The sequence below is a fragment of the Pseudorca crassidens genome, chromosome 13 (assembly GCF_039906515.1).
Source record: "Pseudorca crassidens isolate mPseCra1 chromosome 13, mPseCra1.hap1, whole genome shotgun sequence".
In the NCBI taxonomy this organism is placed as follows: Eukaryota; Metazoa; Chordata; class Mammalia; order Artiodactyla; family Delphinidae; genus Pseudorca; species Pseudorca crassidens.
In genome coordinates this window covers 15,862,168-15,882,676 of record NC_090308.1, presented here as the reverse complement: position 1 = coordinate 15,882,676, position 20,509 = coordinate 15,862,168, and the positions used below count along the sequence as shown (strand labels likewise).

Sequence of the window (20,509 nt, the reverse complement as noted above, 5' to 3'; positions counted from 1 at the left end):
ACTCTAGAGCGCAGGCTCAGTAGTTGTGGTGCACGGGCTTAGTTGCTCCGCGGCATGTGGGATCTTCCCGGACCAGGGCTCAAACCCATGTCCCCTGCATTGGCAGGCGGATTCTTAACCAGTGCGCCAGCAGGGACGCCCCAGACTTTATTTTAAATGGGGTTTCTTTCATTTCATTTCACATTTGCTTTAGAGGGTTTCATCAAAAAGAAAATTATTTTTTTAATCTTAAAGAGGGAAGAAAATCTATCATCTTCAATTTATAGATTTTAATAAGCTCACTAGAAAAGTCCTGAGAGCCCAGGTGGCCTGGCTTCCAGTGGAGTGTTGTTCCCTCGCGTCTCCAGCGATCCGCTGAGTGTTGAACTTAATGTGGGGTTGATCCTCAACCTTGTCACAGTAAATCACTGGGGAACTTTAAAAACTACCAGTGCCCAAGTAGCTGCCCAAAGTAAATCAGAAACTCAGGTGTCCCAGAAGATACCAGAATCAGTAATTTTTAAAAGTGCTCAGGCAATTACCAAGTGCAACCATGGTGAGAAGTACCGATTTAATAAATCTGCCCCTCTAAACGTAATATACCTTATTTTCTTGTACAACAGCGTTCTGATACATTACCACTATTTTCACTTTGTAGATATATGTAAATATATACACACAGAGACATACCTATGTACACATACAGTATATACTGATTCAAAAGTAATGGCAATGAAAATGTTTACACTCTTTTAGGTGAGGAAACTCTCTCCAAATCAGAGTGCCGGTCTAATGACGGAATCAGACCTTCTGTTGACTTGATTCCGCCCCGGAACGTTGCTCCGCGGCCCGGAGGCCTAGACCTCCGCAGCTCTCGGAGCCTTCCGGGTCCCGCCCCACCTTCTCCCCGCCCCCGCCCCGCCCCTCCAATCCCCTCCCCTCGTAAAGGCCCCGCCCCTCGGGCCAGCTTGGCCCTCGCCTCCCAGCCGCCCCCGAACCGCCCCCAACGCCAGCCGCCCGCCGCCGGCCTGTCCAAGATGGAGGGCGCTCCGCGGGCGCCGCTCGCCCTCCGGCTGCTCATCGTCGCGGCGCTGCCAGTCACCGGCTGGCTGACGACGGGCACCTTTGAGCCGACGCTGTTGCCCCGAGCCCCGAAGGTAGGGCACGGCGGACGCGGCTCTGCCGGGATCCTCAGGAGAAGCCGGGACCGGGGACGGGGGACTGCGGCGTCCGCATCGACGCCTCCCACCTCCGGCGGGCAGGCCGTGGTCTGGGGGCCGGGCCCCCAAAGCGGGAGTGGGGAGAAGCAGCCAAGGAAATGGAGGCGGCAGGGGATGGGGGAGGCGAGAGCGCAAAAGAGGCTCTTCAGTTTGAGGTTCAGCGCGGCGCAGCGAACCCGATTGTTGCGGCAGTCCAGGCAGTTGCAGTCCTGATGGGGGTGTGCCGTCGAAAGTAGCGGATCACTAGTGATCTCAGCCTTTTGTAATGGCGCCTAAAGAGCCGGGCTCTGGGGCGAGGCAGTGTTGAAGTGCTGAGGAAACGTGGAAGTTGCTCAGTTGAGAGCGAGCGCGAGCGTTTCCGGGCCACCTGTCTGCCCCGGCCGGCGGCGGGAAGGAATGCCTGCCTTCCCCCGGCGTGCAGGGCTCCGGGTGCACGCCAGCCGGGTCGCTGGGCCGGAGAGGGAGGGAGGCTGCAGGCCAACGCTGACCCCGACGTCGTCCCTTTGGCGGGAGTTGTTAGAGGAGTTGATCTTCGAGCGCGGTGGAACCAGCCGCACCAGCATCCCCTGGGAACCTGGCAGAAACGCGCTAATCAGAAGCTCTAGGGTGGGGACCCAGCGGTCTGTTGCAGCAAGCCCTCCAGGTGATCCCGAGGTCGGCTAAAGTTTAGGGACCACTGCATGCTTGTCCTGAAGGGTGGCTGGTTCTTACTGCTTTGGCCGGGTGGAATTAACCAGTATTTGCCTTTCATTAATTCAATGTGTGGTAGGGAAGCGTCTGAAGACTTTAAAATGCGATTTTCCCAGAATGAAAAGAAACGACATAGGTGCGCCTTTTCTTACTATATCAAGACTTGAATGCTCAAAATTCAGGGGTGAGGGTTACGACGTTACCCTTCCTGGGTAGAATAATAGCATATCTTAGTTTCAGTTCTCTTGGGACATTCCAAGAAGCCACAGCATCCCAAGCTCTAAGAACCACTTATATCTGAAGTATGTGGACCACAGTTGCAGCTGTTCAGAAATATGGTTGTGAGATCAAGAGACCAAATAAAAATGAAATAATTCCTAGAGTTCTGGAAATAGAGACATTGTTTTTCCCTTTTCCAGATTTTAAAGATTCATCATAGTTATTTATGAACCTGAAAGACATTTGAGTCTGTTCCTATAATATGAAAAAAAATGCATTTAGACTGCAAGCTGAAAATACACCACACCGTGGGGCTCGTAGTGAGTTCATCATTTCAGTTCTCCTTATGACTTCTTTCTACTTTTGGAAGGTCCAGATCTACACTCAGAATTTCATAGGTTAAATGAATGGTGTGCAACTAGAAGGAGAATCTCATTCCTTGGAAAGGTGTATATGGGAAACTGAGGCCTCTTGATCTCACAAAGTTTTACTGTGAAAAATTTTTAATGTACAGAACATTTGAAAGAATTTTACAGTGGTCATGCATATTTGATAGGAGCTGTCCAGTTGACCTTTGTGCAGTGATGGTGTATGTCTGCTCTCCCCATTACAGTAGCCACTAGACTACTGTGGTTACTGAGTATTTGAAATGTGGCCAGTGTGATTGAGGAACTGAGTTTTTAAAATGTTATTTAGTTTTAATTAACTTAAACGTAAATAGCCACATGTGGTTAGTGGATACCGTATTGAATAATGCCAACTTAAACTACCATTTATGTTTTACTACACACATCTGTTCATTTGTTCATCTTTGTATCCAGCCTGACCTAACTGTAAGAAAACTGGTTGAAGTCAGAAAAATTCTCCTTGTATCTCTTCAGTGACTCATATTTATTGTGTTATAAGCATTTTTCTGTTGTGTTTTTTTTAAAATAAATTTATTTATTTATTTTTGGCTGCATTGGGTCTTCGTTGCTGAGCGCGGGCTTTCTCTTGTTGCGGTGAGCCGGGACTACTCTTCGTTGCAGTGCACGGGCTTTGCATTGCAGTGGCTTCTCTTGTTGTGGAGCACGGGCTCTAGGCACGCGGGCTTCAGTAGCTGTGGCACGCAGGGTCAGTAGTTGTGGCTCTCAGGCTCTAGAGCGCAGGCTCAGTAGTTGTGGTACATGGGCTTAGTTGCTCCGCAGCATGTGGGATCTTCCCAGACCAGGGCTCGAACCCGTGTCCCCTGCATTGGCAGGTGGATTCTTAACTACTGCGACGCCAGGGAAGTCCCGCATTTTATGTTTTGTTTACACATGTAGTTGTCAGAAGTTGAGGATACACAGATTGTGAAATTTTAAAAAATTTGGGGAAAAGTTGTTACAAAGATTGTGAAATAAAAAAAAATTTACAGTACATTCTTCTAATATTAAAATGACTTGGTCCCCAAAGAGAGGGAGGCATCCAGAGGACACTTATTTTCTTATATGTGTAAGTATTTCATGTATTTCCCTCAGACTTATTTTAAACCAGGTATCTATTACCTTTGTCCTTAGGAAGCCATTTTGTTCCAGATGGGCACTTGTGAGTGAAGGAATTAGAGGAGAATTGAAAATGAGTGGGGAGAAACTTCAGTTCTGCCACTCACTTTCTAAGCATACACTGCCCTGTCTGACAAGCCTGAACTTTCAGTTCAGTCAGAGGCTCTCAGGAAGAACAAGAAATATGCTGGCTCTGAACTTTGGGTCAGGAGGCAGTAAGGGATGAGAGTTTCCCCTGATATGAAATCATTCAAGAGGGTCAAAAGGAATTTAATTGAAGTTAGTTTTCTGGAAAATATAGTGCGCTATACAGTCTGCTAATTGTCTTTTACAAACCGCATATTTCTACTGGGCAAATGATGTATGTAAGTGCAATAAATTACTCACAATATAGTGTATGTTCTCTACTTGAAAGGCAGAAGCTATAAAAAGGTTTCTCATAACACCATGAGTGGACGGTTATCTCTGGGCTATTAGAAGAGCACTATAGTCTACAGTTTTCAAACAGATCCTCTAGTTTGAAAAGAGGAATGAATTCTTGGCTGGAATTTGGGCATAAAACAATATAGCCACCAACTTGATGATTTATTGAATGTTAGTTTGTTCTAGAGATGTGTTTATTTGTTCTAGCCCACACTTAATTCTAGATAAGCGTGGGCCAGGAGAAAGCCAGGCTGGATCTGAGGAATCACTAGTCCTAAAGCTTCCTGGGCTCCTATGGGAGTTGGGAAGTGTACCAAAGTCATCCTGAATAAATGGTATGAATTTACATGTTAGAATCCTGTTCCTCAGGTTGTCCCAGGAATCAAGCCAATCTCATAAAATCACTCAGTCTTGGTCTCTCATTTGTTAGAAATATATAAAGTATTGGAGTTGCGCACAGTGCCAAGAAATACACTTGTATATTGGTTTGATGTTTAGAATAATTTTTGTCTTTTCAAAATTAAGAATACCCTCACAAAAAAAGTATTTAAGAGGAGTCTTGTTTTCATTCTATGATAACAATGTCTGTCTGTGAATACATTTAGGAAAGAATTTGATTTACAGATAACAAATCATAGTTCCTGTGACCCTGATTACTTAGAATAATGCTTTCTTGTCTGTAGTAAGCATGTCATGAGTAAACTTAAATATTTGAGCAGAGTGCTTTTGAGCATACCTTGAGAGGCACTGAAGCTGTGCACTGAAAGACCTTGTCCTTGGGCACTAGGGGACACATGTAAGAAGGGTTAGAGAAACTTTGTATATGAAAACAATAGAGTTGGAAACATTTCAAATGTCCACTGACAGGGGACAGTTAAGTAAATCGGTAACAATTTGATGGCATATTACACAATGCTGTAAATAAATGTCTACAGCTGCATACATAACAGTTTTAAATGAAAGAAGTTCCAGAAGAATACATTATATTATTCCACTCATATAAACAACAATATGTTGTTTAGAGAGAGATAATACAGATAGTTAAACTATAAAGAAAAGCAAGAAATGTTAACATAGAAGACAATATAGGGATTCCTTCTGAGGGGCATGAGGGGAATGTGACAGAAAAGGTCATGCAGGGGACTTCTAAGGTGTGATGACATTCTAGTTTTTAAGCTAGGTAGTAAGTATGTGAGTGTTAATCTTTTCTTTTAAACTCTATATTTGCATTTTATATGCTCAGATATGTGATATATTTCATAATTAAGTGGAAAAGTATATAGTTTATAAAAAATTGGAATTGTGAAGGGTATTTAAAAGGCTGTGAGGATGAAATTGATGAGTTTTTAAAAGTGGTCTTTTAATGTTGCCTTAAGTGATCATACAATAAGTATAACTGAGGGGAGAAGAAAAAGAACTGAGTTATTCTCAGTTTGTGAAACGCATACCTGCCCAATTTGTATATTTGTTTTGCAGGACAGCATCAGAATTAATGTAACTACCCTGAAAGATGATGGGGAGGTATCTAAAGAACAGGTTTGTCTCTTTTGGTTATGTTTTTATTATATCACTTAGCTAAGTATCATGCAGCCTATTTTATTTTTTATCTATATATCCAATTTAGTTAGATAATGTATTTTTGACATGAAGAGTTTGTCATCATTTGTAAACCATTGGAATTAATGTATATGCTGCTTTATTTTAAGGTTGTTCTTAACATAACCTATGAGAGTGGACAGGTATATGTAAATGACTTCCCTGTAAATAGTGGTGTAACCCGAATAAGCTGTCAGACTTTGATAGGTAAGTACTGCTAAATTACTTCCGTAATTGTTCTATTTTTAATAATACTAAATTAGTGAAACACAATTCTTTGATGTTAAATATTTCCATTTCAAATTAATACTACACATCATTACTAGAGTATATAATAACACTTGTGTGTACTCTTTTCCTACTTTATATTTATATTTCTGGCATATTCACATTTTCTCTGTCATGCGATTGGCATTGCTTGGAACTTCATGTCTGGTAGGTTGATAACAATGTAAGAATGTGCCTGGAGGTAGTAAACGGAGATTTACAAGCAAGAGACAAAATCTTCAGAGGAGTGCTTATCACAGTTGTAAAAAATAAAGAGAAAAGTGATTTGTCTTTCTGATTCTTCCACCTTTATGTCCATATAATGTTTTCCTTTTTAACCTTTTAAAATCTTGAGTTGTTTAAAAACAAGCAAATATGTTACATTGGAATGTGCCATTATTTGAATGAAATAAAGGATATGAAAAATTTGTATAGTATTCCTATTACCTGTTTTAATATATGCATTTGAGGCAGTAAATGTTTCTCTGAGCAGTTGTATCCCATACTTAATTCATTATATATCTTTATTATCATTCCATTCATGGTGTTTTCTAATTATTTGCTGTGATATTTCCTTATCCTGTGGGTCATTTTGAAGTATATTGCTTAATTTTCAAACATTTTGGGATTTTTTTTTTTTACTGATTCCACCTCTATCATCAGAGATATAATCTGTATAATTTTAACCCTTTGAAGTTAGAGACTTGCTGTATGGCTTAGCAGATGGTCAGTTTTAGTAAATGTTGTTTTCTGTGTGTACTTGAAAAAAAGTTAATTATGTAATTAGTTGGATATGATGTTCTATATATGTCAGGTCAGATTTGTTAATCGTGTTCAATCCTTTATGGAATTACTGATTTTTTTGTTTATTTCTTTCCTTGCCCTATCAATTACTGAGAATGGTATGTTAAATCTCCACTATGTATATTTGTCTGTTCTTTCAGTTTTGTCAATGTTTGCTTTATATATTGTGACACAATATTACTAAATCCATACATATTTAGAGCTGTTATGTCTTCCTGGTGAATCCACTCATTTATCATTATAATATGTCCTTATTTATCTCTAGTGATGTTCTTGCCTTAAAATCAGCTTTATCTGTATTATTTTACTAATCACTGCTTTTTGGCCAGGCATGGGGGAGGGACGTGGATTGCTTTGTGGTATCTTTCCATCTTCTTGGAGTCTTCCTGGGTCCTTATAATTGAGGTGAATGTCTTACAAGCAGCATATACTTGTGGTTTCTTTCTTTTTTTTTTTTTAATCCAGGCTGTCAATCTGTCTTTAGTTGGAATTTTAATTTATTTACATTAATGTAGTAACTAATGTATTTGGATTTAGATCTTCTCTCTTAATTATTTGTTTCCTATTTGTGTCTCACCTGTTCTGTTTCTTTTTCTTCTCCTTTTTTGCCCTGTTCTGGGTTATTTACTTTTTGTTTCATCGTTCCCCTCTATCTTGTTGGTTTTTATATTATTTTACTATTCTTTTAATGGTTACCCTTGAGATCAGTAAACTAGTACTTTTATCATTTCCCAACCAATGTAGGACCCTTAGAAAATGTAAAGTCCATTGATTCCCTTTATGCTTTTTTAAATTTTATTTTTATTTTTTTGGCTGCGCCACGTGGCTTGCAAGATCTTAGTTCCCCGACCAGGAATTGAACCCAGGCCATGGCAGTGAAAGCACTGAATCCTAACCACTGGACCTCCAGGGAATTACCCCCTTTTTGCTTTTGTGTTGCTATTGTCATGCATTTTAACTCTTTGGGTTCTTAAACACTAAGCAACATAATTATACTTAATGGTTTTCTGTAGTCCAGTATTCATTTATGTTCACCCTCACAGTTACCCTTTCCATTGTTCTTCATTCCTTCCTGAATATCAGTGTTCCCCTCTGGGGTTATTTTCCCTCTGCCTAAAGAATTCCCCTTAGTATTTTTTTAGTGCAGATTTGAGTGTCTGTTTGTGTGTTTATCTTTTTACATGTTTTCTAGTGGTTCTCAGTGAGAGACTTGGTGTGCTACAAGCTAATCCATCATAGCTAGGAGAGGAAGAGCCATTACTGGCTTGAAGAATATTCCACTGATGCTATATTTATTAGGAAGTTGACGTGGAGTGCAGTCTGGCTGCTTTATTTGTTATAGTCATCTTTCTAGTCATCCCAGTTGCACAGGGTTTGTTTCCTTGAAAGTGGAAGTAAAAGCCTATCTTATCAGTTACAAGAATCTTTAAAACATTAAATGCACCTACAACAAAAAGTCTTCTATGCTTAATTCTTTAAAAAAAATTTCTTCTTTGTAGATACATTAGTTATACTGCTGTGTAACAATTTCACCCCCAAGTTAGTAGTCTTTGTCAGTATTATCTCCTAGTTCTTGCAGGGCAAGAATCTGAGCTTGGCCTAGCTGGGCTCTCTGGCTCTGGCACGACTGGCGAGGCCCGCTTCCTAGCGCACTCACATGGTTGTTGACAGGATGTAGTTGCTTGTGAACTGTTGGACTGAGGCCTCCGTTCCTCACAAGATGTTAGCTGGAGGCCTCCCCCATTTCCATGCCACATGGCCTCTCTGTAGAGTATCTCACAACATGGCAGCTGGCTTTATCAGTGAGAGTACGAGAGACAGTGTCAGGGAGAGAGTACCGGCAAGACACAAGTCAGAGTCTTTTATAATCTAATCACACAGGTGACGTTCCAGCACTTTTGCTGTATTCTGTTTGTTAGAAACAAGTTACTAGGTCCAGCCCACACTCGGCAGGGGGCAGTTACACAGGGGCGTGAACGTCAGAAGGCAAGGGTCATTGAGAGCCCTTTGGGAAAGCTGTCTACCTCAGTAGGGAAAGTCAGAATATGGAGGGCTTTTGTTCTTATTAGTTTTATTCTACGGCAGCAGTACCAGCTTTGGAGTCTGAAGGGTCCCTGCTTTGATGTATTTATATGACTGCATTTTCTCATGCATTGAATCTGTGTCCTCGTGCACTGGCCTTTGGGCATACAACTAGGCTGACGAGGAGCCCACTGTTCCATGAGGGAGGCTGATGGGTAAACAGTGAAAACACTGACATGGACCACGAGAGAAGGGACGTTTTCCAGTTAGGAGCCTCAGATGATGTGAGGGAAGTTAGGCAGACTAGAGAGAGGGCACACTGTAACGAGCCTGAAGAAGGAGGACCAGTCAGAGAACCACTAAAGAGGTCACGGGGGCGCTGCTGAAGGCGTTTGCACAAGGAGACTATAATCAAAACCATGTCATGGTAAGATTAATCTGGTGCTGTGGTGTGAATGGTTTGAAGGGGGGAGGGTTTACAGAAGGGGAGAATAGGTAAGTATCATAATAGTAAGTAGCTAATGAACTAGACATTGGGTGGGGAGGTAGGTGGAGATGGAAAGGACAAATATAGGAGATACTTTGGAATGGTCCAAAGGAAGCAACTGACTGGATACAGAGGATGAGGGTGAAGAAGTCAAAGGTAACCTAGTGATTCCTGTCCTTGGTAGGTTGGAGAAGGGTGGGTTTATTAACAGAAATAGAGAAGTCAAGGAAGATTGAGACCAAGGGTTAGGCCACTTGTTTCTCAATAAAAATATCTGTACCTGTTTAAAAAATTACAAATGTTAGTCTATACCCCCCAGAGATTTTGATTTATTAAGATTAGAGTGAGGCTCTGGCATCTATACTGTTCCCTGGTGATTCTGATGCATAGTTAGGATTTAGAACCACTCAACCAGGTGTCTGAACATTATTGACAATTTATGATAGGATATTTACTTTAAATTATGTATTTATAATTCTGGGTGGAATCACTGATTCACAAAGGCTGTAGAACAATAAACTTCATGCATTCTCTCAAAGAACTCAGCCTAGTTGAGGAGACAGGTTTCTAAACTAAGAGCTACACTACGAGAAAGTTAGTGCTTAAAAAAAAAGGCATGAACTCAGCATTGTAGGGATACGGTATCTAGAACTACCCAAGTAGGAGTTTATTAAAAATGTATGGGAGGAGAGTGAATAATGGAGAGCATTCTATAACATTTTTTAAAACTTTATTTAATTTATTTATTTATGTTTGGCTGTGTTGGGTCTTAGTTGCTGCGCGCGGGCTTCTCTCTAGTTGCGGTGAGCGGGGGCTCCTCTTCATTGCGGTGCGCGGGCTTCGCACTGCGGTGGTTTCTCTTGTTGCAGAGCACGGGCTGTAGGCGCCTGGGCTTCAGGAGTTGTGGCTCGTGGGCTCTGGAACGCAGGCTCAGTAGTTGTGGTGCACGGGCTTACTTGCTCCGCAGCATGTTGGATCTTCCCGGACCAGGGCTCGAACCCGTGTTCCCTGCATTGGCAGGCGGATTCTTAACCACTGCGCCACCAGGGAAGCCCATGGAGAGCGTTCTAGATCAAGGGAACAGCTCTGCAAAGGCACAGCATCACTTTAAATAGCTGGATATGCATGCAGAATTTCCATCTGGGTTCCTTTCTGGCAAGTAATTCTCAGACAATAACATTTGAGGAACAGAAGCAAAATGCTTCTTTTGCGGCAGTTTCGTTGGTTTCTATTGATTTATCTTTTTCTATCTCTTTCACTTTCTTGGCTTTATAAGCCAGCTGCAACTGCTACACCCCGTCACTGCCAGGGTGGGGCGGGGATTCTGAGCTAGAGAGGAGCAGGGCCGGTAGCTGATCCTACCCCATCGTCCATTGGTGGAGAGTCATTAAGGGCTCTCCCACCCTCTTCCCCATTCCTGACCTCTCCAACAGTAACGAGTCGCTTACTGGAGACAGGATTGAGAAAAGCCTCAAGTGTCCTTACTGCTTGGGCCCTTTCTATCACTGGATTTTGTGAACGAATGACTGGATGGATGAACGTGCTCACTTTGCTAAAACATCGGATTGTCTGTGTCTTCTGGCCTGCTTTGTAAATAGTTAACGCCTTGTCGGTTCCTCATTGACAGTGTATATAAAAGAATAGGAAGGACGTGGCTAGTGTGGAGTTCGGTACAAAACCTAAAGGCCATCAAGCATTTTCCCCTTTTCAAATGAGTATAAGGATTGTAAGGATTTGTCAAGTTGTCTTTGTTTTCATAGATCTGAAGCATCAATATGAGGTCAGAGATGAAGAAAGGCAAAGATATTGGTATACAACTGTCTCGTTCCATGTAAATGTCATCAGAATAATCAAATGCAGCAACTGACTTGGTGGCAACTTTTGTTCAGAGCTGTCACTACTTTTTTTTTATAGTGAAGAATGAAAATCTGGAAAATTTGGAGGAAAAAGGATATTCTGGAATTGTCAGTGTAAGGATTTTAGTTCATGAGTGGCCTATGACATCTGGTTCCAGTTTGCAACTAATTGTCGTTCAAGAAGAGGTAGTAGAGATTGATGGAAAACAAGTAAGATAGTATGCTTACTAATTGAGAATTAAATTATAAAGATTTGTGCTCGGTGTTATGCATGTGTTCAGTTATTTTACTATTTATTTCTGACTTAATAAGGAACAAAGTTACGTTAGTGTTGCGTGTATCCAGTCACTCAGAATTTTTTACTTGTTTAGCATTTGAAGTCTTAATTTTAAAAAAGATCATATTCATACATGTTTATTCATACATGTTTATATCACTTTAAAATATAGTAAACATCATTAAACAGAGCAAGTAAGTGAAGAGATTGAATTTGGTTCGTAGCTCTGCTGCCATTTCCTCTGACTAAGTCTCTCTAAGTCAATGAAATGGAACTGAGAGCGAGCCTCTAATAGTGAGCACACAGGAGTGTGATTAAAGTTGCAAATTAAATGCCTTAAAGTGGGGGGGGGGAAGAAAGAGGAATTGTGTGTGACTAGGACAAGGTTTTTAGTTTCAGAAATCAGGGAGGAAAATTCAGTCTTAGTTTCTTACCAGCTTGTGCCATTATTTAAAGTAAAGAGTTGCTTATATTTTCTCATAGGCTCAACAGAAGGACGTTACTGAAATAGATATTTTAGTTAAGAATCAGGGAATACTCAGACGTTCAAACTACACCCTGCCTTTGGAAGAAAGCATGCTGTACTCGATTTCCCGAGACAGTGACATTTTATTTACCCTTCCCAACCTCTCCAAAAAAGGTACTTTAAAATACCATTATTTAAAGTGTTAAGGTAATTATTTCTTTAGTTGGTAACTTTTTAATCATAATTAATATGTTTCGAAGTAAGCTTCTCTTAAAAATGCTTTGTAACATGTATTGCTTTATATATCCATTTGAGGACTTTGCAGAATGTGATCAATGCTGATTACAGAGTGACATTTTGCTGTAATCATCTATCTACTCTTACTCTGGGTAATCATCACAAAATACATAATAAGAATGTCATTCATTTAAGTTCATTTAGAGGAGGAAGTATCCATTTTTCCCACTGAAACACAGAACTTGAAAAAATTTGACTTTCTATGTGACAGAATCATAACTGCTGTAGCTCCCTGTTAACTGTCTAAATTTGGGGTTCCTTTCTGGCATTTAAAGCTAAACAATCAAATGTTTGTTTTTCTCCCCTGGAAAAATGTGTGTTCTTGCTATCTGAAATGTTACTGGTGTAGTAGTCTTAGGACTGGTGGGAGGGACACCAGCATATGCCTAGCATTTTGGTAACCTGGCTCTTCCTCCTCAGGAGAAAGTGTTAGTTCATTGCAGACCACCAGCCAGTATCTTATCAGGAATGTGGAAACCACTGTAAATGAAGATGCTTTACCTGGCAAATTACCTGAAACTCCTCTCAGAGCAGAGCCTCCGTCTTCGTATAAGGTAAATCGGGCGTTTGGGGTTCTCTTTATACATACTACAAGCATTTATGATTATGGTAAAGAAAATAAATGTCAGCATTTAAAATGAGGTGGAAACCATGAGGATTGGATCCATGGGATGTTGTTAATAATGAACTCAGCACTGTTTTACTGTGGTATTTTTAGGTATTCCTGTCTTCCTTTTCAAGTTTCACTTAGTAATGTAGTCAGATAATGATGATTAAGGCATTAGATTTCATTTTGTTTGGGATCTTCCGTTTCAGAGGCTTTCTCATGTCCCCATTTGTCTGTTAGTATTCTGTGACTTCTAACACAAACACACATGCATGGTCCCCTCAGGACCGTGTGCAGTGACTAAGCACACTTGGTTAAGAGTGTACTTTCTGGAATCAGACTGCCTAGGTTTGAATCCTGCTTCTGCCACTCACTAGTTGTGTCATCTTGGACAAGTTCCTAGCCTCTCTAACCTTTTCCTTTATCCGTACAACAAAGGTCCGTAAAGTGATGCCTTTCTCGTCAGGTTGTTGTGAGGACTGAAATAGGATGGGTGCAAATGTAAATACGCGCTTGGCACCGTTAGGGACTTGTATATTCTTAGTGACCTTATACTGCTGACTGGGAAGATATTCTGGGTTCAGGGAGAGTATCCTGGAATCTCTATGTTAGCTAGGCCCCTCACTCGGAATAATCTACATTTAAATGAGCAGGATCTGTGGTTAGTCAAAATGATTCTTTGAAGAGATTCTCACTGAAGGTTAGGACTGCTTACGTGGGGTCACTTTGTGCTGCCTGAACTCTAGCGCCCTCACTGTCTGCTCCATCTCCTTCAGAGCAAGGAAGCCCAAGAACAGACTCTTCAAAGCCCATGCCGTCAAAGCACACCTGAGTTTCTTCTGTCACTGTTTAAGTACAGAAATAGGTTTTGTGCACAGTGAATGCCCCGTCTGTTTCAAAAGCGACTGATATGTTTCTCTGTCTCTCCGTCTCTTGTCCTCCAAATATTGGAAACACATAGATGACGGGTCCATTTTATGTAAGTGGACTAGCCTTCTTCTTGTCAATTAGCAATTATTTTCACTTGGTTTACAGTTAGACAGCAGTGCAAATAATTGTAAAGTATAGCAACATTTCTGTGCCTGTTTTGCATAATTTTTTAAATTGTAAATAACTGAGGTACATTTAAAAATAAAATGCACCCACTTAAAATGTACAGTTAGATAAGTTTTGACAAGTGTAGACGCCCATGTAACCACCACCACAGTCAAGGTATATAATGTTATCATCACCCAAAACTAGAACATAATTTTTAAAGTTTCTTAGAGCTCAAATGAAACTTGCATATCTAATCAAAACCCTTTTTTTTTAAAGGTGATGTGTCAGTGGATGGAAAAGTTCAGAAAAGATCTGTGCAGGTTCTGGTGTAGTGTTTTCCCAGTATTCTTTATGTTTTTGAATGTCATGGTGGTTGGAATTATAGGAGCAGTTATAGTAATAACCATCTTAAAGGTGCTTTTCCCAGTTTGTGAATACAAGTAAGTATTTCTTATTTTGGATCAATTTTAGTATTTTTAATGATTAAAAAGTAGTTGTATTTACTCTATTTCAGAGTGGAAAATATAAACATTAGGAAGGATAAGAGAATTGGGAGGGAAAATAACATCGTTTTTTGTTCTAGCCCATCTTTCAACGTTAGCAAAATTAAAAGACATTTATTAGATACCTATTATGGTCAAGACACTTGTCTTGGGAATTCATATGTGGATAGGACAAACTCTGCTGTGTAAGAACTTAGTTTATTAGAGAGAGAAAGGAAACAAATCTCTATAATGGAAAATGACAATGTGTATAATAAGAAAGAAATGAAACGAGGGCTTCACTATTTTCAACCCCAAAGTATCAATTTAAAATGAAGTAAATTTTTGAAGACTAACAGGATATTCACGGCAGCACTGCTTGTAACAAAAAACAAAAGCAAAAGAGGAAACCTCTGAACTGTTTATAGGTGGAGGTTGATAGCTAATGGTTCACACATGCAGTGGGATTCTGTGTGGCTTATAAAAGGAAGAAGTCCAGGCTTCCCTGGTGGCGCAGTGGTTGAGAGTCCGCCTGCCGATGCAGGGGACACGAGTTCGTGTCCGGGAAGATCCCACATGCTGCGGAGCGGCTGGGCCTGTGAGCCATGGCCGCTGAGCCTGCGCGTCCGGAGCCTGTGCTCCACAACGGGAGAGGCCACAGCAGTGAGAGGCCCGCGTACCGCAAATAAATAAATAAATAAATAAATAAATAAAAGGAAGAAGTCCAAGATGTATTAGATGGGGAAAAAAGTTGCCTAACGGTATCATCCAATTTGGGTAAAAGAAAAGTACGTGTATATGTATATAAATGCACAGAAGATTTCCAGAATGACAAGGGAGATGTTATGTCTAATAAGTGAGAATGAGAGCAGGAGTGGAGAGAACCTTCCCTTTTTCCCCTTCTGTACAGCTTGATTTTTTTTTTAACTGTAAGAAATTATTTTATGAATTTATTGTTGGCATTTTTACAAGTTAAATAGTCATTTTAGTCTTACTAGAAGTAAATCTCAATAGAGATGACAATTTTTTTTTTAATTTTTATTTATTTTATTTTTGGCTGCACTGGGTCTTCCTTGCTGCGCGCGAGCTGTTCTCTGGTTGCAGCAAGCGGGGGCCACTCCTTATTGCGGTGCGCAGCCTTCTTATTGCAGTGGCTTCTCTTGTTGCGCAGCACGGGCTCTAGGCGCGCGGTCTTCAGTAGTTGTGGCACACGGGCTCAGTAGTTGTGGCTCGCAGGCTCTAGAGCCCAGGCTCAGTAGTTGTGGCGCACGGGCTTATTTGTTCCGCGGCATGTGGGATCTTCCCGGACCAGTTATCGAACCCATGTCCCCTGCATTGGCAGGTGGATTCTTAACCACTACACCACCAGGGAAGCTTGATGACCACAATTTTTGGCTTAGCTAAATTACATTGGACTATGTGGAGAAGACCATAGGATTTATTTTTTTTAAAAAATAGACCCAGGGCTTCCCTGGTGGCGTAGTGGTTGAGAGTCCGCCTACTGATGCAGGGGACGCGGGTTCGTGCCCTGGTCCGGGAAGATCCCACATGCCGCGGAGCGGCTGGGCTCCTGAGCCATGGCCGCTGAGCCTGCGCGTCCGGAGCCTGTGCTCCGCAACGGGAGAGGCCACAGCAGTGAGAGGCCCGCGTACCGCAAAAAAAAAAAAAAAAAAAAATAGACCCAATTTAAACATTTGCTTTTTTTCCACTTGCTTGTCAAGAGGTCTTCAAAATTTCCATTTCTTCATGTGTAACACTGAACTAATGCCTCCCTTAAAGGATTGTTAGAGGTCAAAGTCATAATACAAACAGAGCAAATGAGAGTAAAGAAATATTAGTGCCCCTCCCACCTTTTAGTTTGTGTTTCCCCTGGAGAATTCCCATTTCCCATTTCTTCCTGATAATGAAAATTCTATAACTTAATAGTTTCTTCCTTTTTCCTTTGACTGCCAGGAAGCTCAGGACTTTTTTTTTTTATCTTTATTATGCAAATCTACATAGAAAACAGTGTTGTAAATTTTTAAATGGTTCTTTTACCAAATGTTTTATTTATCATGGGCTCCTCTGTGTGAAAAAATGCAATGTAAAATTAAAAACTAATTTTCAGTATACTCTATCATTGGCAATTGTACTGAGGATTCTTTCTGGTAGTAGAAATTTTATCAATACAGAAAGTTAAAAGTACCTTTTCACTTCCCTGTTCTTTAATTCTTGTATCTAGAGGTCGTAATTGTTAACTGTTTGGGTATGCATCTTTTATCCAAATTCTGTGTATTGATGTAATTGTATACTAGATACTTATAATTGTTTATCAATCTAGACTCTTAACTGTTCCACAAATTGTATTACTCACTTATAACAGAGGTTCCCAAACTTTCTTGGTTCATAGCACTCAAGTGTGCCAGGAATTTTTTCTTGGTGCCCTTAGCTAGGCCAGAAATAAAATTGAAAGAAAAAATATTTTTTGTTTCTTAACTTACCAATGGGATTGTGTACCTACCGGGCACTACACAATACTCATATCTTAGAATCAGATTGGACACTGCCACCCTCATTTCCCATTCAACATTAGTTTTTTGTACTGTATTTGCTTTTTATCACAATAACTGTCCAAAATCCAGCTTTGCAAAGATGGGACCTCATTGAAAAAAGAATGTGTAGTACAATGTAATGTTAAAATCGTGAACTACCATCAAGCTAGTATTACACATAAAGTCTAGAATTTTCTTTTTTTTTCTTTTTTTTTTTTTTGCGGTATGCGGGCCTCTCACTGTCGTGGCCTCGCCTGTTGCAGAGCACAGGCTCCGGACGCGCAGGCCCAGCGACCATGGCTCACGGGCCCAGCCGCTCCGCGGCATGTGGGATCCTCCTAGACCGGGGCACGAACCTGTGTCCCCTGCATCGGCAGGCGGACTCTCAACCACTGTGCCACCAGGGAAGCCCTTGAATTTTTTTAACTTTTTTTTTTATATTGGAGTATAGCCGATTAACAATGTTGTGGTAGTTTCAGGTGCACAGCAAAGTGACTCAGCCATCCATATACAGGTATCCATTCTCCCCAGACTCCCCTCCCATCCAGGCTACCACATAGCATTGAGCAGAGTTCCCTGTGCTATACAGTAGGTCCTTGTTGGTTATTCTTTTTAAATATAGCTGTGTGTACATGTCAATCCCAAACTCCCTAACTGTGCCTTCCCTCCACCCTTCCCCTCCGGTAAGCATAAGTTCATTCTCTAAGTCTGTGAGTCCGTTTCTGTTTTGTAAATACGATCATTTGTATCATTTCTTTTAAGATTCTGCATATAAGCAATATCATACGATATTTCTCTTTCTCTGTTTGAAGAAGTCTTGAAATTTTTAAATATTCTGTAGCACCTCTGTGAGCCATGCCAGGGGTCTCAGTGCAGTTTGGTAACCATGGGCTTAAGATCTTTTCCTATCAATACATATATGGACTTACTTTTTATTGCTGCATAGTGTTCACAGTATGGGTATGCCATAATATAACCATTCCTCCATTAGACATTTAGGTAATTTCCAATTTCATGTTACTTCCAATAATGCTCTAGTGTATATTCTTAAATGTTCATATGTCTCTTTGCACATGTATATTTATGTAGGATAGAGTCCTAAAAGGTGAAATTACTGGGTCAGAGTACATGTATTTAACATCTTCTCAACACCTGATAGCAATCTTTTTTGCTTTTTATACTGTGGACAAAAATCTCATTTTAATTTCCATTTTCTTCTTACTACCATCTTTACTAGTCTAGGTCTAGCTAAGTCTAGCATCTTTGTGATGCTTAGCTGTATATATTTCTCCTGTGACATGCCTGTTTAGAACCTTTGCCCATTTTTCAGTTGTATTGCCTTTTGTAATCATTAACATGTAGGACTCCTTTGTCTGTTATACATACATAATATGTATTGCAGATATATGTATATGTATATTTTTATTATTTTTTTTTTGCGGTACGCGGGCCTCTCCCTGTTGTGGCCTCTCTCGTTGCGGAGCACAGGCTCCGGACGCGCAGGCTCAGCGGCCATGGCTTATGGGCCCAGCCGCTCCGCGGCATGTGGGATCCTCCCGGACCGGGGCACAAACCCACGTCCCCTGCATCGGCAGGCAGACTCTCAACCACTGCGCCACCAGGGAGACTTTATGTATATTTTTAAATCCCAGACTATGATTTGTCTTTTGCTTTTATTTATGGTATTCCGTGTCATACAGAAATTTTAAATTTGGGGTCAGGGCAATTCATGTTTTCCCTTTATGGCTTCTAGGATTTAATTTTTTCTCAAATAGACCTTTCCCATCTTAAAATTACATTGTTTTCTTAAAACTTAGTTTTTACCATCACTTTTGTGTATTGTTTGAGCTAGTTGATTTTGCTTCCCAGAGAGGCCATTGTTCTATTGCCCATTGACTTGGAATATTACCTTATTATGAACTAAATTCCCATGTTTCTGGACTCTCTTCTTCCAGTGATCTAGTCTATTCCTGTGCCAGTAGCATAGTTTTTTTTTTTTTTTTAGTAGCATGGTTTTAATTTAATAAAGTGTTTTAATAAATTCTCTGCTAGCTGGTTAGGGCAACTGTCTCTTCTCTGCATTGTTCTTTTTAAAAAAAATGTGACAGCTATTCTTGCAGTTTCTCCCTTGTGAACTTCAGAATCAGCTTGTTCAGGTCTATAAACAACTTCTGTTTACATTCTAATTAGGGTAATACTGAGCTTGCAATACAGGGTTTTGGATCCAATCCAAAGATCTCCCTGGTCAGGTATTTTAGTAACAGAAGGAGAAATGCTGTCTAAAGATCTAAGGTTGCGTTCCACTGGAGTACTGGTTAGAAAGATGCTTGGGCCTAGTCTTTTTGCCCAACTTGTGCAAATCTAGGACTCTGTTTGCCTTGGAGATCTGTAACTTACCCTGTCATCTCCTACAGTACCAGGTAAAGAACTTCCTCTTATTCCTTTCTGTTCCCTCAATCAGTTTGGTTAAAGTGAACCTTGGACTTAGGATTTATATAACCATCATAAACTAAATGAAGCAAAATTACCTAACATCAGGTATATATTTAATTATAACCTCGAAGTAACCCTATCTTACTTTAATTTTAATTTTTTATTTCAGAGGAATTCTTCAGTTGGATAAAGTGAATGTTATGCCTGTGACAGCTGTCAACTTATATCCAGATGGTACTGAGAAAACAGCAGAAAACCCTGAAGATAAAACATGTGTTTAATACACCATCTCAAATCATGGACTCAGAATTAGTCTATTCGTTCAAATTTGCCACTCGAATATAATTTTCTTTAAATCGTTAGGAATCAGTTTGTACAGTAAAGAAATTGCTAAACTCCTAAAACTGCCTAAAACTTGACCTTTAAAGTGATAGTTAAAGTTCACCTTATTAATGGGGCTGGCTGTTCAGATGGTGAGTTATTAAAGAAAATTTAAATGAAATGGAAGAGAAGATGTGAAGAAACTTTGAAACTACCAAAAAAAAAAAAAAAGGCAAGACAAAATGCCATGTGCCAATACTTTTCAAGGTGCCTTTGTTAATGAAATTATATACACTTAATTGCTATAATATATAAGACTTTATGAAAAGCACTTTATGAAATTCTAATTTAAAAGCTCAAGAACTTAACACTTATTTTTTTATTGAGTACAGTGTGCCTTAATATTAAGTATGTGACTCAGTATAAAATCACTGAAGTATATCATGATTTAATTGTATCCTGTACCAAGACTACTTACCTTGAATGAACCAGGATTTTAAAACAGTGACATGTTCTCACTCTAAAAATAAATTTTTTTGAAGAAAAAAGTACAATCTTTTTGGAATAAAAATTTTGCTCACGTGCGAGTTACTTATATATAATAGCTGCTTTCACATAACACTGGCTGAAACCAAGGCTCACATCAGTTAATGAGTCCATCAATATCAGGGAATTACAACGTGCCTTTGCTCTTGTGGTTCTAAATATAATCTTATTTACCCTACAATAGTGTTTAACCATCACCCAAATTGACGTATATTTTACAATGTGATCTAGGACATATAATACTTATTAAAATTCTTCTTTTGATTGCAACCCATCATTTAAAACACATTACTCAAAAAAGAAATGACTCGTTTTTAAGACCAACCACCTTAGATTTTGGCTAAATGGAAGTATGTGTGGAGGAAAGATGAAGGCAGTAAAGGAGTGATGTTTCATTCTGCCTGTTTTTTTTTTTTTTAATATTT

The 20,509-nt window shown here is 40.1% G+C and overlaps 1 protein-coding gene across 2 annotated transcripts; it reads left to right on the top strand.

The window, feature by feature from the left end:
• Positions 1–969: 969 nt before the first annotated feature.
• GINM1 (glycosylated integral membrane protein 1) lies at positions 970–20,092 on the top strand. Of its 2 annotated transcripts, none has more exons than XM_067701800.1 (8): positions 970–1,136; positions 5,531–5,590; positions 5,761–5,857; positions 11,145–11,296; positions 11,847–12,003; positions 12,547–12,680; positions 14,048–14,211; positions 17,048–17,180. In XM_067701800.1, the coding sequence occupies exons 1-8, from the start codon at positions 1,017–1,019 to the stop codon at positions 17,124–17,126; spliced, it is 963 nt and encodes a 320-aa protein (XP_067557901.1). In that variant the 5' UTR covers positions 970–1,016; the 3' UTR covers positions 17,127–17,180. The 2 variants fall into 2 exon arrangements, with proteins under 2 accessions (XP_067557901.1, XP_067557900.1); XM_067701799.1 differs by lacking the exon at positions 17,048–17,180 and adding an exon at positions 19,387–20,092 and having other exon boundaries at positions 973–1,136.
• The last annotated feature ends 417 nt before the right edge of the window (positions 20,093–20,509 follow it).

Bases quoted from the DNA above. Each gene is read 5' to 3' on its own strand.
- GINM1 (XM_067701799.1), top strand. From the start codon at position 1,017: ATGGAGGGCGCTCCGCGGGCGCCGCTCGCCCTCCGGCTGCTCATCGTC. The intron at 5,858-11,144 runs GTAAGTACTGCT...TTTTTTTTATAG, and splicing joins AAGCTGTCAGACTTTGATAG to TGAAGAATGAAAATCTGGAA. The intron at 12,681-14,047 runs GTAAATCGGGCG...TTTTTTTTAAAG, and splicing joins AGCCTCCGTCTTCGTATAAG to GTGATGTGTCAGTGGATGGA.